Consider the following 16,979-nt stretch of genomic DNA (forward strand, 5'->3'; position numbering starts at 1 on the left):
GCCAGGCCATGAGGTTAAAGAATTAAGGATTTAGTTGGGTTCAATTCTGCTGCTGCTGATGGCCTATAGCACCTCACGGGTACCCAGACTTGAGTTGCTAGATCTGTTTGAAGTCTGTCCCATTTAAAATATAGGTAGTGCCACGCAACACAATGGAGGGTGTATTCGATGTGAAGTTGAGACTTTGTCTCCACAAGGACTGTGCGGTGGTCATTCTCACCGATACTGTCATGGACAGATGCATCTGCGGCAGGCAGATTGGTGAGGGTGAGGTCAAGTATGTCTTTCCCTCTTGTTGGTTCCCTCACCACCTGCAGCTGTGTCCTTTTAGGACCTGGCCAGCTCGGTCTGTGGTAGTACCACTAAACCATTCTCGGTGATGGACATTGAAGTCCCCCATCCAGAGGACATTTTGTGCCCTTGTCACCCTCAGTGCTTCCTCCAAGTGGCGTTTAACATGAACGTACCCAGGCATAGGTGGTGTTGGTGTCGGGGACATTATGTGTAAGATATGATTCCATGAGAATGACTATGTCGGGCTGTTGTTTGACTAGTCTGCAAGACAGCTCTCCTTGTTATGTTAGCAGCAAGGCCAATCGGGTGTCGAATGTACCTCAATTGTTTCTGAATATAACGTTAAATAAGTTGTGATATTATTGCATATATCTTCATAATTTCTGACCTTAAATGTTAAACATAGGAATTAAGTTACTGGAGTTACAACACTTACGATATTACCACATTTGAAATAACTTGCTTCAAGCCATTCTGTAATGGGAGAGTCTGAGCAGAGATGGAATGAAACCATCCAGACATCTGAATGGAGGCAAAATGTCTTTGGGTGTGAAACGAGGCTTTACTCAGTTAAATTTAAGCAAGAAAAGCAAGAGTCTATTTTAAAGGATGCTAAGGGTCACGGCGTAATGCAATCGACAACACCACAAATCGCTGGAATAATTTGCAATTTGAATCATTTCAATTGAACTTATTTCTTCTCTTCTAGGAGCGTTTTTGATTCCCTTCTTCATTATGTTTGTGCTGCTCGGGATTCCACTTCTCTATCTGGAGATATCCGTTGGACAGTATTTAAAAACTGGACCAGTGCAAAGCTTAGCCAAGATCTGCCCCTTACTCAAAGGTCAGTTCGATAGATTCACTCACTGACTCGTCAGCTATCTTTCAGGTTGAGATGCCTACAAAGCAAAAACAATTTTAGAAACCTACTTAAACAGCTTCAGTTAGTGCTCTTGAACTGTAATGACAATGAAAGCACAGTGTAAGGTTAGTGAATCCAAAAAGAAATATGTCTCCTTAAGCAAAGAGTGATTTATAAATCAGGCTGGCAGTACTTATTATATAACATCATTGTATTTGTTCTAAGGAGTGTAATACATTACTCTCCAATTGCCTGGATGGGTGCAGCTCCAACAACATTCTAGTAGCTTGACATTATCTTGGACAAAGTAGCCTGCTTGTTTGCTATCCCTTCCAAAAACATTCAATCCTTCCACCACTGATGAACAGTAACAGCAGTGTGTACCATCAACAAGATGCACTGCAGAAACTCACCACAGCTCCATAAGCAGTGTGTTACAAACCCATGACCACTACTATCTACAAGGACAAGGACAGGAGATACCAGGGAACGCCACCACCTGGAGGTTCCCCTCCAAGTTGCTCAACATCCTGGGTTGGAAAAATGTCAACCGTTCTTTCATTGGCACTGGGTCAAAGTCCTGGAATTGCCTCCCTAACATGACTATGGGCGTAACTACACCTCAGGGACTGCGGCAGTTCAAGAAGGCAACTCACCACCACCTTCTCAGGCAACTAGGGATGGCAATAAGTACTAGCCAGTGACACTGACATCCCATAAATGATTTTGTAAAAGTCATCCTTCCAATGTGGCAAATAATAAATTTTCATCTATTCAATACTTTCAGGATCGGCAAACATGTCTTCTATTCTCTTTCCCATAGGTGTTGGTATAGCAACAGTGGCCATTTCCTTCGTTATGTGCACATATTACAACCTTATCATTTGCTGGGCCATTTATTATTTCATCCAATCCTTTCAGAGTCCACTGCCTTGGCACAGCTGCAACAATACCTGGAATATTCCAGAAACCTGCACAGATAGTATTACTACAAACAACTTAACCATTTCAGCGAGTCAGCAATTCTTTGAGTAAGTCTTCCATGTAATTTATATTAAAATGGTGTTAAACAAAAACCATAAAGAAAAAGGCTTAAATATTTGCAAAGTCTGTGAGCTGTCTGAATTATGTCTGTAAAAAGAGAATTATTCGATGGGGCACAGTAGCCCCACCTCAGCCTCTAACACAACATAAAATTAGAAGAGTAATTTAAATATTAAGCTCCGGAAGAAATCTTTCCTGTTTAGAAGCGGCTCCACAGTATGAGCCCCAACCCTGTGTAGAACCACTGTGTCCAGAATCCCAGGCACTCGCCTATGGACTCTGGAAGAGGCTAAGCCTTTCGAGAAAAGATCCACTTCTAGATTTTCATTTGCCTTTTGTTCAAAGTTTATTTATTGGTGTCACAAATAGGTTTATATTAACATTGCAATAAAGTTACTGTAAAAATCCCCTAGTCACCACACTCCAGCACCTGTTTGGGTATACTGAGGGAGAATTTAACATAGCCGATGCACCTTACCAGCACATCTTTCAGACTGTGGGAGGAAACTGGAGGAAACCCACACAGACACAGGCAGAATGTGCAGACTTTGCCTAGACAGTGACCCAAACTGGGAATCAAAGGTCTTTGCAGAGCTTTGCGCCATGCATGAGATGGTTCTGCTGAGTTACTGCCCATTGGTGGGTTTTGCTTATGTTATCTCTACCAAATTCTTTTGTCGCTAGTGTTGGATTTGACTGGCTTTGACATTGCATCCCATAAAGTGGTGAGGATTAGCATTCCCTTGGGAATTCCCACTACTGCACCACTGAGCAAAAGGAGATGTGTTTGTAAGTGGGTGTAACAACCACTGAGATATTTTTGCCTGGTATGTGTTGCTCCTTTGGGACGTGGGAATATTTTGGAACTTGTACCTGCATTTCTGAAAAGGTTCTACTGGATGCAATAAGTTACATATGATGTGTTGTATCAGCCTAGTGGCCTTCCTTACACTCAATGTTTCAAAACTGATTTCAGAGATGTATGTGGGCACGACACCATCTCTTATCCATGGTGCCTTTATTATACAACATTTAGCACATACTATTTGAAGAAGACAACATGAGGGTTAAACCTAGAAAAAAAAGGGCTATTTTCTGCTGCTCTGGCTATTTAGAAACTACCATTCCTGCCCCGCCCCCCCATGTTTATCAATCTTCAACTGTCTTATCTTTGAAAATAATTGTTCCAGGCATCTTTATGTATTATGAGAGACAGAATTTCAAATATTGCACACTATCTTCAATGGAGGTGAGAATTTGCAGCTAAGGTTTGAGCCTTGCTTGTAGATAATGAGGAGTACAATTGTACTGTGTCAATAGCTTATTGAAATTGGGAGAGAGAATCCCACTCTAAAATTTCACCCAGGTTCTGCTTGGAGTGAGGATGTACACAACCTCAATTTTGGCATAATTGCAATATCAGAACCTATGACTTCAAAGGTATGATCTTCACAGATGGCCTGTATGGAGCAGTAAATACTCCCTAGTCTGTGCATTCAGAGGGTTCCCTTCTTCAATAGTTCCAGATTTGGGAGATGTGATTTCAAGACAAGGACATTCAAAGTTCAGCTGATTACGATGAGTTCTGTGCTCTCAATAGCTGAAATTCTCCAGCCAATTCATGCCGTGTGCCATTGCCAAAGAGTTTAGTGTTCAGCCAGAACTCTCTTCACTGCATCGAGACCAGAAAATTCCAGCTGTGGCCAAGTTCGGAGACTCCAGCTCGACATCTGTGTCACATGTAGGGATTCTTTTGCTGAGCTCAAACTGAGCATCAGCGAGCAAGTTATTGCTGAGTAGATGCTGCTACAGCACTGATGGGGCAGTAACTGGAAGATTAAATTGTCCTGCTTTCTCTGGGTAGGACATATCTGGGTAATTTTCTACTGATCTGGGTAAATGCCAGTGTTAAAGCTGTAAATTGTGCGGAGGGTGTGGAAAGTCTGCAGAAGGATCTAGATAGGCCGGGCGAATGGGCCAGGAACTGGCAAATGGAATTTAATGTTGGCAAGTGTGAAGTTGTCCACTTTGGTAGGAATAATGGTAGGAAGGACTATTACTTACGGGGCGAAAAACTGCACCATGCGATGGTGCAGAGGGACCTCGGGGTCCTTGTGCATGAGTCGCAAAAACCCAGCTTGCAGGTGCAGCAGGTGGTCAGGAAGGCAAATGGGATGCTGGCCTTCATAGCGAGGGGGATTGAATATAAAAGTAGGGAGGTCTTGCTGCAACTGTACAGGGCACTGGTGAGGCCGCAGCTGGAGTACTGTGTGCAGTTTTGGGCACCGCGCTTACGCAAGGATATTTTGGCCTTGGAGGGAATGCAGAGGAGGTTTACTAGGCTGATACCAGAGTTGAGGGGGTTGAACTATGAGGAGAGGCTGAATAAACTAGGCTTGTACTCGTTAGAGTTTAGAAGAATGAGGGGAGATCTCATTGAGACGTATAAGATGATGAATGGGATGGATAGGATAGAGGTGGAGAGGCTCTTCCCACTCAAAGGACAGTAGGACTAGGGGGCACAGCCTCAAGATAAAGGGGGGGCAGTTTAGAACAGAGTTGAGGAGGAACTTCTTCACTCAAAGGGTGGTGAATCTCTGGAATCCTCTGCCCGTTGCAGTGGTGGAGGCTGCCCCGCTGAATATATTTAAGACGCAGGTTGATAGGTTTTTGATAGGCAAGGGGATTAAGGGTTATGGGGAGAGGGCGGGAATGTGGAACTGAGACACGACAGATTAGCCATGATCTTATTGAATGGCAGGGCAGGCTCGAGGGGCTAGATGGCCTACTCCTGCTCCTATTTCTTATGTTCTTATGAACACCTTGGCTCGGGTTGCAGCTACTTCTGGAGCACAACTTTTCAGGATTACTGTTTTCATATTGTCAAATGCTATAGCTTTTATTGGATTCAGTGCCTTCAACCGCTTCTTGATATCACACTGAACTGGCTGACCTCTGTGGTCCTGGCGACCTCTGGAGGAGGCTGAAATGGATCATCCACAACGCACCTCTGGCTGAAGATGGTTGAAAATGCTTAGTCTTGTCTTGTCTTTTGCACCAATGTGCAGAGCCCTGCCAGCACTGAGGGCAGGAGTGTTATAGACCACCACCCCATTCACCCACCCCTCCTCTGGTTGCTTGTTTAATTATCCACCACCATTTATATCTCAGTGTAGCAGGACTATAGAACTTTAATCAGATCCTCTGGTTCTGGGATTGCTGAGCTCTGTTCATAGCAAGCTGCTTCCACTGTCTTGGAGCTTCACCAGGCTGGAATCTCATCTTTAGCAATATCACATTCGAATGTTATGCTCTCGTATCGTTAGATATGGGGCAGCAAAGGCATTGTTCTGAATGTAGATGCTCAAATCACTTGTGGAATGTCCAGAACCACTCTACCCAACCATAAATTTGTAAATCTCACTGCCTACAATCAGTATTATATTCTGAAATATCCATAGGTTGTTTCTTTTTTACATTTTATTCACTAATATTGATTTAATATAAAAATAATGGGTGATACAGTGGTTAGCACTGTTGTCTCACAGTACCAGGGATTCGGGTTCAATTCCAACCTCGGGTCACTGCCTGTGTGGAGTCTACACATTCTCCCCGTGTCTGCATGGGTTTCCTCGGGATGCTCTGATTCCCTCCGACAATCTGAAAGACACACTGGTTAGGTGCATTGGCCATCATAGTGTGGTGACTAGGGAATTTTCATAGTAATTTCATTGCAGTGTTAATGTAAGCCTACCTGTGACTAATAAATTATCTTTAGCATGTGGTTGTTATTTCAGAATGAGTGAAAGGCCATTATTCATTCTTAGGTTTCCACTTTTGTCCATTCCTGATAGCTACACCCTTAGGGCAAGCTTGGTCAAAGAGATGGAGCTAAACCTTTAGGCTGGAATTTAGTGCTGACAGTGGGGATCCCACCACAGACCTCAATACAGGGGTGAACCTGCTGCGTTGAGACCTGGGGGTGCATCCTGATCGCAGCAATGAATAGCCGTCCCTACTGAGATCGCTGCCCACCCCCCAACCCAAGAACAGCTTGCCCCCTGGAGGGCCAGCAGCTATGTAGCGTTTATAATAGAAGTGGTGGCCATTGCTAGGACCAGTTAAAGGGTCCTAGCAGGTGTGGGGTTGGTTGGTTGGTGTTCAGGTGGGTGATTGTGGGGGGGACTCTTCCATAGGCCAAGACATGTCCAAAATAAAGCGCACCCCCTGCACCCCTCCCAAAATTTCAGAGTCTGCTGGGAGCCTGTTCATCTCCACATGTGGCGCAGTGTTCCTTGTCACAGGGCCCAAGAAGTCCTTATTCAGCCATTTGAGTAGCTCAATTGTGCTCTGAACAGGAGGGCCACCAACCACCTTTTATGCCGTTGACAAGATGGGAATTCCAGCCGTCACCTTCCCTCTCATTTTACAGATCCCACTGCCTCCCAACGCATCCCCATGCTGGCTGGTAAAATCCAGCCTTTCGTTATCCTCTTCGACACAAGGGAGGGAATAATCTTAAGCATCAAAACATGTTTGCAAATGAATGGAAAAAAAATTCAACCAAAGCCAGAATAATAAATAATGGCTTCTAGGATTAAAAACAGTAAAAAACAAAGAACGTTAACCATGCTAAAAACATTTCCAAGTATGTAATGGCCACACAACCTCCCTCCCTTTCATCCCCCTGGATTGCCCTTACGGAATAGAAAAATGCAACTCATTAGCCCAGATTGATGAAATGTACAGACCCCACGCAAACCTGCCTGAGCCCAATCGGATTATAATCATGTTCAGGTTATTAAAACATCCTCATTTTATTTTAATAAGCTGAAAAATTAGTTCCAACAAAGGAAGTTATGAAAGTGCACTTAAAAATGTTGCAGTAAATTGGTTTGACATGCAGGGGAATATGTTCCTCTATTAGCCAATTGTTTTGCAAAGTAGATGCAAGTATAATGTGACCTTCTCTGTTTTGTACTTGCTACCAATCTCCTTCAGTGGCACTTGCTGTAAGTACAGCACTGAAGGTTTGAACAGCAACAGGGTAACCTGCCAGCATTTGTGTTCATCACAGCTTTTGGTCATCCAGAATTGTGGCGACTTCACTTTTACTTCTAGTTAGTAGCATTTTTCCTCTGGGTCAGGAATTTGTTGGATCAAATCCTACTTAGGGGCTAAGCACAAAACCTATGCTGTCCCACCTGCATAACCCTGAGGGAATTTTTTTTTAGCTTATTTATTAGAATCACAAGTAGGCTTAGATTAACACAGCAATGAAGTTACTGTGAAAATCCCCAAGTCGCCACATTCCGGCACCTGTTTGGGTACACTGAGAGAGATTTTAGCATGGCCAATACACCTAACCAGCATGTCTTTCAGACTTGTGGGAGGAAACCAGAGTGCCCAGAGGAAATCCATGCACACATGGGGAGAACGTGCAAACTGCACACAGACAGTGAACCAAGTTGGGAATCAAACCTGAGTTCCTGGCTCTGTGAGGCAGCAGTGCTAACCATTGTGCCATGATGCCGCCACTGTCAGAGGTGTTGTCTCTCAGATAACACCTTAACCTGAAGACTTGTCTGCCCTCTCAAGTGGATGCAAAAGATCATATGGCATTACTTTTGAGTGGAGCAAGGGAATTATCAGTCCTGGCCAATATTTGTCCCTCAAATAACAATAAAATTATCTAGTCATTATCACATTGGTGTTTGTGGCATCTTGCTACTGCAATTTGGCTGTTACGTTTCCTACGTTACAACAATGACTACACTGACTTAATTGACTGAAAATTGCTTTGGGGTGGTCAGGAAAGGTGCTATATAAATGCAAGCTTTTCTTTCAATTGAATTCACCTGAGGAGGCAGACAAGACCTCAGTTTAACAGTTTATCTAAAACATGGAACAATGTTGTATTCCTCAGTACAGTGCTGAAATAGATTACTTCCTCAATTCCCAGATCTTTCCAGAAATGAATATTTAACAGCTGATGCAGATCATGCCCTTTATATACTGGACTAAAATAGTACAGACCACAATGCCATCGATCCATAAATTCCCTACAGCACAGGAGGCAACCGTACAGCCCTTCGAGCCTGCACTGACTCTCCAATAGAGCATCTTACCCAGGCCCCTGCCTTTCGAAGCATAGTGGAGGACGTGTCCCTGTCTACACCAACAGTGATGAGGTGGAAATGATCGAAAGCTTCAAGTTTCTAGGTGTCCAGATCACCAACATTCTGTTCTGGCCTCTCCACACTGACTCTATAGTTAAGAAAGCCCAACAATGCCTCTACTTTCTCAGGATGCTAAGGAAATTTGGGATGTCCTCTATGACTCTCATCAATTTTTACAGATGCACCATAGAAAGCATCCTTTCCGGATGTATCACAGCTTGGTATAGCTCCTGCTCTGACCAAGACCACAACTGCAAAGGGTTGTAAATGTAGCCCAGTCAATCACGCAAACCAGCCTCCCGTCCATTGACTTTGTCTACACTTCCCGCTGCCACAGAAAAACCAGCCAGTATAACCAAGGATCCCATGCATCCCAAATATATGCTGTTCCACCTTCTTCCGTCGGGAATAAGATACACGTGTCTGAGGACGTGTACCAACCAACTCAAAAACAGCTTCTCCCCTGCTACTATCAGACTTTTGAATGGACCTACCTCTATTAAGTTGATCTTTCTCTACATCCTAGCTATGACTATACATTCTGCACTCTCTCCTTACCTTCTCCCCTATGTACTCTATAAACAGTATGTTTTGTCCGTATAGCAGACAAGAAACGATACCTTTGACCAAATCCCAATACATGAGACAACAGTAAATCAGATCAAAAATCTCCTCGTAACCCTGTACTTTTACCATGGCTAATCCATCTGACCTACACATCTTGAGACATAAGGAGCAATTGAGCATAGCCAATCCAGCTAACTGGCACATCTTTCAGACTGTGGGAGGAAACCGGAGCACCCGGAAAAAACCCACATAGACATGGGGGAAAAATACAAACTCCACACAGGCAGTTACCGAGGCTGGAATCGAATCCACCACACTGTCCTATTTCCACCAATGGGCAGGTTGCAATGATTCGCAACACGACATTGCTCGGTGAATTTGGACCCAGACCAAAATCTGCAACCACTTCCTCTACGGCAAAAAGTCAATTCAGAGAAGTTGCAGCGTAATTTGCAATGTTGCAAAATCTTATTTTAATTTCAGTTGAAAAGAATGAAAACAAACCAGCATCAATCCCCATTGGGGGCTATTATAATATTACCAGCTCAGAAATAGACAAATACCATCTTAATGGTTCATTGCTTCACTCATTGACACACAGCAACTGAGGTTAAAATTCTGAGATTGTTTTAAAACGTTTACTTGTCAGTGCCACCTACTGGTTCCAATCTGTACACTGCTCAGCCCCCCTTGTTGCTAAAGGAAGACAGAATAAACAGGAGAATGAAGCTAAGATCAATGATAACGATTTGGAAAACTTGACATTTATAGCCCACAGAGAGTGGTGGAAGAGGCAGCAGACTGCATTAGCCTCCAGTAACTTCCCAGCACTACACTTAGAAGGAAAGATTAGACGCAGAAGCTGGGGGCCACCTGAATTCACATCTAATCTCAATAAAAACCCTCGGCTACCATGAAATTTTCATTTCACTCTCTCAGAAATCACTGCGCTCTGCTCAACTGTTGCCATTTCAGAGTTTATGTAAAGCAGCGATGTACAATTTTCTCCTTGGAGCTTTGAGGCAGGAGGTCAAAATCATTTCAGACAGGTGATTTGGAATAACTTTGTGAATAAAATTAATCTGTAACAACCACCTCCTACCCCCACCCCCCCAACTCCTTTAATAGCGATGAGTTCACAGAACAAAACTACTCATCAATCAGGACTCATTATTCCCGATATAAAAACAGGAAGAATGCTGAAAATATGCACCAGGCCGAAAAATGAAAACAGTTGCCCTGATTCATGAAGAGGGGGAAATCTTTCTGCTCATTAATGTCTCACTGATTGATCAATTATATCGCAAGAGTTGCTCAGTGCAGCAAGTAGAAATGCTCACAGTACATTTGAGCTGCTCAATTAAGCTGGCGGTCCAATGTTGAGATGAGGTGAATTTGTACAAGAGAGAGGATAACCGCAGAGTTCATCGCACACCTGTCAAGAAATAACTCAACACATTATTGGAAGATGTAGCCACCTGCCAGCACAGTTATGTCTCGCCTTGAGCAAGAATAGAGTGTAAACCAGAGAGAAATTCACTTCCATTAAGTTCCAACTGACTTAACTCTACACAAGGTGGCTAGAATTGTAGGTGTTTCGTATAAATCCATGGCATGAGGGATTATATTGCTGTGCCTCTTTAAGCATATGCCTGCCTAAGGACAGATGTAGTTCTACTGCACCGTAATATAAATTATAACACAATTTTAATATGCAGGTAAAAGACATAAAATCTGATATTTTGTACTCCAAGCAATCTTTTATATAAAGTCTCCAGGTCATTCCATGGATCCAAAGCCCCTCACCCCTCTCCAATTGGTGACCCCGCCGCATCCCCGTGACCCCCATCCCGCCCTCACTGACCTATGGCTTGGGTCCCTCAGTGACCCTCTGTCCCTCAGCGACCTTTGGCCTCTCCCTAGCTACTTTACCAGTTGCAGCCACCGCTTCTGCTGGCACGGTCTACGAGAGACAGCTACCAGCCTTTCACCTGATGAAGGAACAATGCTCTGAAAGCTCGTGATTCCAAATAAACCTGTTGGACTGGAACCTGCTGTCATGAGACTTCTTACTGTGCCCTCCCCACTCCAATGCCGGCATCTCCACATCATCACCTTTGATTGGGCAGCAGCACTGGGGAGGGGGGGGGTGCGGAATGGTAGGATTTCCGTCCATGGTGTCCTGAATCCCAGGTAAAGCCCAATGTGGGCTAGCACTTAATTCCATTGGGCTTTCTTCGATGGAGGACACTCAGAACATCTGACGGTTCTCCAATTGGTGAGTGAGACACCCTGTCAACAGGATTAACTTCTGCCCAATGTTATCAGTACTCTAAAATAACACGATCACAATTATATTTGCTTGTTCCTCATTAGTAGCTTTTATCATTGAGTGTGAATGGGACTGGTGGCAGGCTCCCCTGAGTTTTAGTTTTGCAAGAAGCCTTCCCGGGATCTTTACAGGAAAATGTTGCAGTTGATTTACTGTGGATGGCATGCTTACTGAGCACTGGGCTTTCAACAAGAAGGCCAGAAACCCTTTCCGTTACTTGAAATGACTTGTCTCAGGGAATTGAATTCTATCACCTCCCAACAACGGTATTAATTGGAACACCAGTTGTAATGGAGAGATTCTGGGTTGAAATAGGATGGGAATGACCTAAAGTGATTCGCAACCATTGGATTATTCTCAAAATGGAGGTCAGTATGTGCACCATAGCCAGTTTATACCATAAAGTTATAACCATCTCAGGGCACCGAGGGACTGGTAATAATGCAGCCTTACCAGTATTGCCCATGTTCCAAAAGCAAGTAGAATCTGTTCACTAAGGGAGAAAGTTGGCCCAGTCCACCAGTGAGTTCCCCTTGTCTTTTTTCTAAAAGGATCTTGTAGTGATTGTGGTCTTTAAGACAACACAGAAGACGAGGGTCCTGAGGGATCAATGGGAACCAAGAGCGAGTGATCACCCCAGAGGGCAGAGTTCACACTTGGGCAGAATACTTTGGGCAGCCATGTGGTCAATATGTAAAGGTTGGAGATCTGCCCCAGCCACGGGTGGTAATGCCCTGGATCTGATTGCGCTTTATCAATAAATACCTTTTGTTCTTAACAAATCCTGAAGTGTCTTGACATTGCCTGAGGGGTGCCATGCTATTACAGACCTTTTACTTCTGTCTGAACTGTCATTAGTTTAACATTTAATCTGAAGGACAGCATCTCTGACAGTGATGCACTCCATTGGTACCACACTGAAATGCGATTGTCTTTTCTTAAAGTTCCAAAGTCAGTGCTCAGAGCGGACCAGGCAAACCCGAATCCATTCCTTGTTCTGAAACCCAAATTCAGATTCCAATGGAATCAATTCATCAAGGAAGACCAACAAGATCCAAGCTGACAAGATGAGGCATTGCATCCCATCTTGGGCTTGATCTGACGCTTGATCTTAGTCAAAAGTATCCTGTTCACATCCTGGTGTGGAACTTGAATCTGCAATCCTCTGACTCAGAGGTGAAACCACTATCAATGAAGCAAAGGCTGATATTTAAAACAAATGCAGCTAATGTTTTTTTCTATTGGAGTTGCTGCTGCCATGTTGACAATAGCAAAACAAAAATAGTTGCCCAATATTTTCCAGTTGGAGATAAAAATTTAGTTAACTGAAGGGAAAACCTAAGTACCATGATGTGATACTGTGCCAGCCCAAACTAGTGCATCCACATCTGCAGTAAATTATTCACACTCTTGGCACAAAGTTGGTAAAGTCTGCCTAATTATTTAATACTGTTCACAGCAGACACGCAAGTATGAGATTATCAATCATTATTTCACTAATGTTCTGTTAATGAGATATTTTGTTGCAATTAATAATGAATAAAACATGGGAAATGTATTAATAAATTCTGTTAGCAGCTCAATTAGCTCTTTTTTGCACAGTTACTGACTGCGAAAAGATTTTGGATGGTTTAAACGCGTGGTCACCTTCTTACAAGACAAACAAATGAGATTGGAAAGTAGTTCCATTGTAATTTGATATAAAATGTTTCAGAAAACAAAAGCTCAAAATTAGTTACAGGAAAATATCTCTAAAGAGCTCGAAGATAGAGGAAGCTCAGTCTCTGAAACAAACTAAAGTTTACATAGATTTGTTTGAATTTAAATGTAAAGACTGAACCATCCAGAGAGTTTTACTTTCTGAATAGGTGAAGTTCAGATTGTCCTGTTGGCTCAGAGACTTTGGGGCCAATTTTGCGCCCACGTTCACCCTCTGCGGGAATGGTGGTGCAGATTAATGTTCCAACAAAACCCAGAAGTTGCGAATCTCGATTTCTGATTTTTGCCAACCTTTGCCAGCGACATAATCAGAGTCACCCCCACAAACAACGCCATGTTGGCACGGTTTGCAGCAAATTCACCCAGATGTGAACCTGCCATGGGGATTAACCCAGGGGTGTAAAGGTGAATATATCACCCCTGGGGGTGGGGATGTGGCCAGGCAATGCCCCTTGATACAGGTTAGAACCAAGTGCCAACTTGGCAGTGCCAATCTGCACCAGGGGCAGGCCCTAGTGGGAGCCTAATGTGGGGGGAAGGGCGGGGGGGTTGGTTCATTTACCTATGTGAGGGGGGCAGCAGACGTGGGAGCTGGGGATGCCATTGTAGGGGATGGAGGGTACTACCCATGAATGCTGGTTCTGCTTGCGGTGAGGTGGGGTGGGGGCTGGAGTTTGGAGAGAAGCCCCTGAGACCTCCATGATGGGGTGGGATGTGCTTATGCTTTGGTCTGAATGGGGCGACCTTTAAACATGGCTCCTCAATCTCAGAGCAGCCAGACTTTGCCAGCGCATTGAGGCCCTGTCTCTCTACATGATGGCATGAAAAGGGCTCAGTTTTTTTTTGTGATAGAGCATGGTAAGATCTTGGGAGAAACACAGCATTTTTCTCACTAGACCCAACACTCTACCATTTGGTAAGATTTCGCCCTTTGTTCAGTGAATAAAGATCAAGTTGCCATAGTCCCAAGTGACCATAGGGTTTATTCCCCCTTGAGAGGGAGAACTGACCGGCGGTGCTTTAACTTGAGGTTCACCACCCCTGAGGCAAGGGGCAAGGTCAAGAATGTGGGCCCTCATGAGTAACTCCAGCCAGTGCGGGAATTGAACCCACACTGTTGGCATCGCTCCACATCACAAAGCAGCCGTCCAACCAATGGAGCTAATTAACTCTGCAGCTCAGCAATGCAAACTGGTAAAATTCCAGGTTTAACTTGCCTGTGTTGACTAGTCTCACAGTTAGTTTTGGTGGCCCAGGCTGGAGAGGAGGAAATCAGCGTGCTGTCCTTTCTGATTGCCATGCAGAAACCCCTGGTTGGAAGTGCACATAACTGGACATTGTGTAAGGACAAGTTAGGACTCACTTGTGATGCCCTTATATAGACCTGCGGACTGACACATAGAGTTGACACTCAGGTAAGGTACTGAAGGGTGATTGGCAATTGGGAACACTTGACCTAAGCACAGTCAATGTTTTAAGGAGTCGAGAACATTGAAGAAACTTAACAAGAGGAGGAAGAAAATATCTCAACATCCCAAGGCATATGTGAGCAGGAGAAAATAGATAAAAGAAATTTTAAAAACTGGTTCCTGGGCCACGGCACAGGGTTTAGAGGATTTGACTGAGAGATTAGTTAAAAAGAGGAGTTTAAGAAAGTTTTCAAAGTTGGAGAGAGGAGGAGTTGCATAGAGGTTTAGGGAGGAAGTTCTTGAGGGTTGAGCCAGTGTGATGGAGGAAGAATGAATGGTGATGGATAAATGTTTCAAGACCTCAGAGAGGAGCGAGGAAGATGGCATAAATGTCCTAATCCTTAGGCAAATTAAGCTTTCCATTATGAATACCTGTCTACAGCTGACAATCCTGCTTGAAGTACTCACAATTAGAATATTGCACTTCCCAGCTAAGCTCATGCTTTATCAGGCAGTAGAATGAGACCCTTACGGGATGCCGCGATACATTGTCATATTGTATTAATCCTGGTGTATTTATGCTTTACTGAAAATCAAATGCTTTAAATTTCAATGCCACAATTCTGAAAAATTATATGTGTCTTTTTGAAATGTATATACAAAGTCTAGCAAGCCTATAAACATGGTGTGGTTTTTGCTCCCTCCATCAATAGAAATAGAACATCCCTGGAACATTATTCCACAAGTTCTAATCTCCCTCACATTGTGTATGCTCCAAGGCCCACCATACACTGAAAGGCAATAACATTGCAATAAAATGCAAGGTCAAGTACTGTAATTTTTTTACTCTAGCTGACTGCCACATACTCTATTTTTGTATGTGAAGGATTGAATACGATAGATAAACACAAATTCTGGATAATCATTTAACCACATACAGTGCAGCCACATGACTCCAATTCACTTTCCTGATATAATTGGAGCACTCGCTGAATGCCAATGCAGTCACATTGGAGAAGCCAAACAGGTTCCTATTGTAGAATAATGATTCAGAATTTCTGATCCCCTGCTAACCTGAATAGGCTCATTTTTAAATACCAGCATTTCAAGAAAGTTTTTTTTTGCTTAATCAGTTTCCTTACACAGTATTTAGGAGTAAACTGTAAATTTGTGATCATTTAATTATGACATTACTAATTCTTAGCACCCTTTCTCATATCATTCACCCCCATCTGCCATCACCTCCAGTCATGTTTTCAGATCTGGAGGTCTTGGGGGGGAAAAAATTGATTGCTTCATCCTGTCAAGAATTTCTGTTGTAACTTGCCTGGTGCCAGCAGCACTGGCACTGACTACATCAACTGGGACCATGTTGGTGGGCATCCATGGCTTAGATCTGCAACCTCTTTAAAATGTTCAATGTTATCATGTGAAAGGCAACAGCAGAGGATGACTGTACTCAGTTCAAAAGGAAATGTAAATGATGTGGTTGCCCCACAGTACAGACACGTGCTGGTGTTATTCTCAGCTGACAGTAACAGTACTGAGGTTTAGCCACTGAACTAGCAATCCAGAGTGAATGATCCAATGTCTGTGTTCAAATCTTACAATCAGAAACTGTGGAGTTTCAATTCAATGAATAAATAAAGCTAGTATCAGTACTGGGATCTGGATTGCTATAAAAACCCAATTGGTTTATTATTAATGTTTACTAGGAAAGGAACGCTGCTGGCCTTACCCAGTCTGACCCGTATGTGACTTCAGACCCATAGCAGTGTTCTTGGCTCTGAACTGAGTTCTGAAAATACCCTGTTGTCAGGAACATGGTTCAACACTGCTTTCTTGAGAGCAATTAGGGATGGGCCAGAGAGGGTGAAACCGTGATCAAGTAGGTGAGGAGGCCAACCCATTGTATGTGGGGGTGTGCTGACACCCAGCATTATGGTTTGCCCAGGCTAGGATAGAGTAATGGATCAGGGTAGCCAATGAGGTTAAACCGAGGCTTTACCTGATGCAATTTTTTTTCAAAGCCATCTCGATCTTTCGGCTAAGATGAAACATTCGATTGAACCTGAGAGGTGATGCAATGCCTCATCCTGTCAGCTTGGATCTTGATTGATCGAGCCCAAGATGGGGTACAATGTCTTGTCAGCTTCCGTCACGTGGGGGACCACGATTGGATTCATTTTAATTGGCTTTTTTGGTTTGAATAAAAGTACCAGAAATACTCTCACCCCGTGAATATATATATTAAAAAAGCATTACTGCCTGAAAGACCTACTGAGCCGTTTTAATGGTTGTCTTCTAAATAAAAATAGATTGTTGTCTGATTTAATCAGTATCTTCCAGTGGTAGTTCTAGACAAAGAACACATCAATTCAGGGCTGGACACACTGGCTATGACGCTCTTTGATTGGTGTACAAATAAATCAGTCGACAGAGAAGCTCTAGGGGACAATTAACATGAATGGTTACATTCATCGACAAGCATCTGAGACAATAACCAATACGCCTTCCATTCAATATTGCTTTAATTACATCTTAAGAGGCATGTTGTTTGCCAGCTGGATTGT

The 16,979-nt window shown here is 43.4% G+C and overlaps 1 protein-coding gene across 1 annotated transcript in view; it reads left to right on the forward strand.

The window, feature by feature from the left end:
• LOC145357473 (sodium- and chloride-dependent GABA transporter 1) overlaps positions 1 to 16,979 on the forward strand; it is a 73,608-nt gene that overhangs the window by 21,245 nt on the left and 35,384 nt on the right. Inside the window, exons 2-3 of the mRNA XM_080210840.1 lie at positions 1,004 to 1,138; positions 1,980 to 2,187. Coding sequence (XP_080066966.1) covers positions 1,004 to 1,138; positions 1,980 to 2,187 — 343 coding nt within the window. The remainder of the gene's footprint in view (positions 1 to 1,003; positions 1,139 to 1,979; positions 2,188 to 16,979) is intronic.

The sequence above is a fragment of the Carcharhinus amblyrhynchos genome, chromosome 23 (assembly GCF_965287045.1).
Source record: "Carcharhinus amblyrhynchos chromosome 23, sCarAmb.v2.hapA, whole genome shotgun sequence".
NCBI lineage: Eukaryota > Metazoa > Chordata > Chondrichthyes > Carcharhiniformes > Carcharhinidae > Carcharhinus > Carcharhinus amblyrhynchos.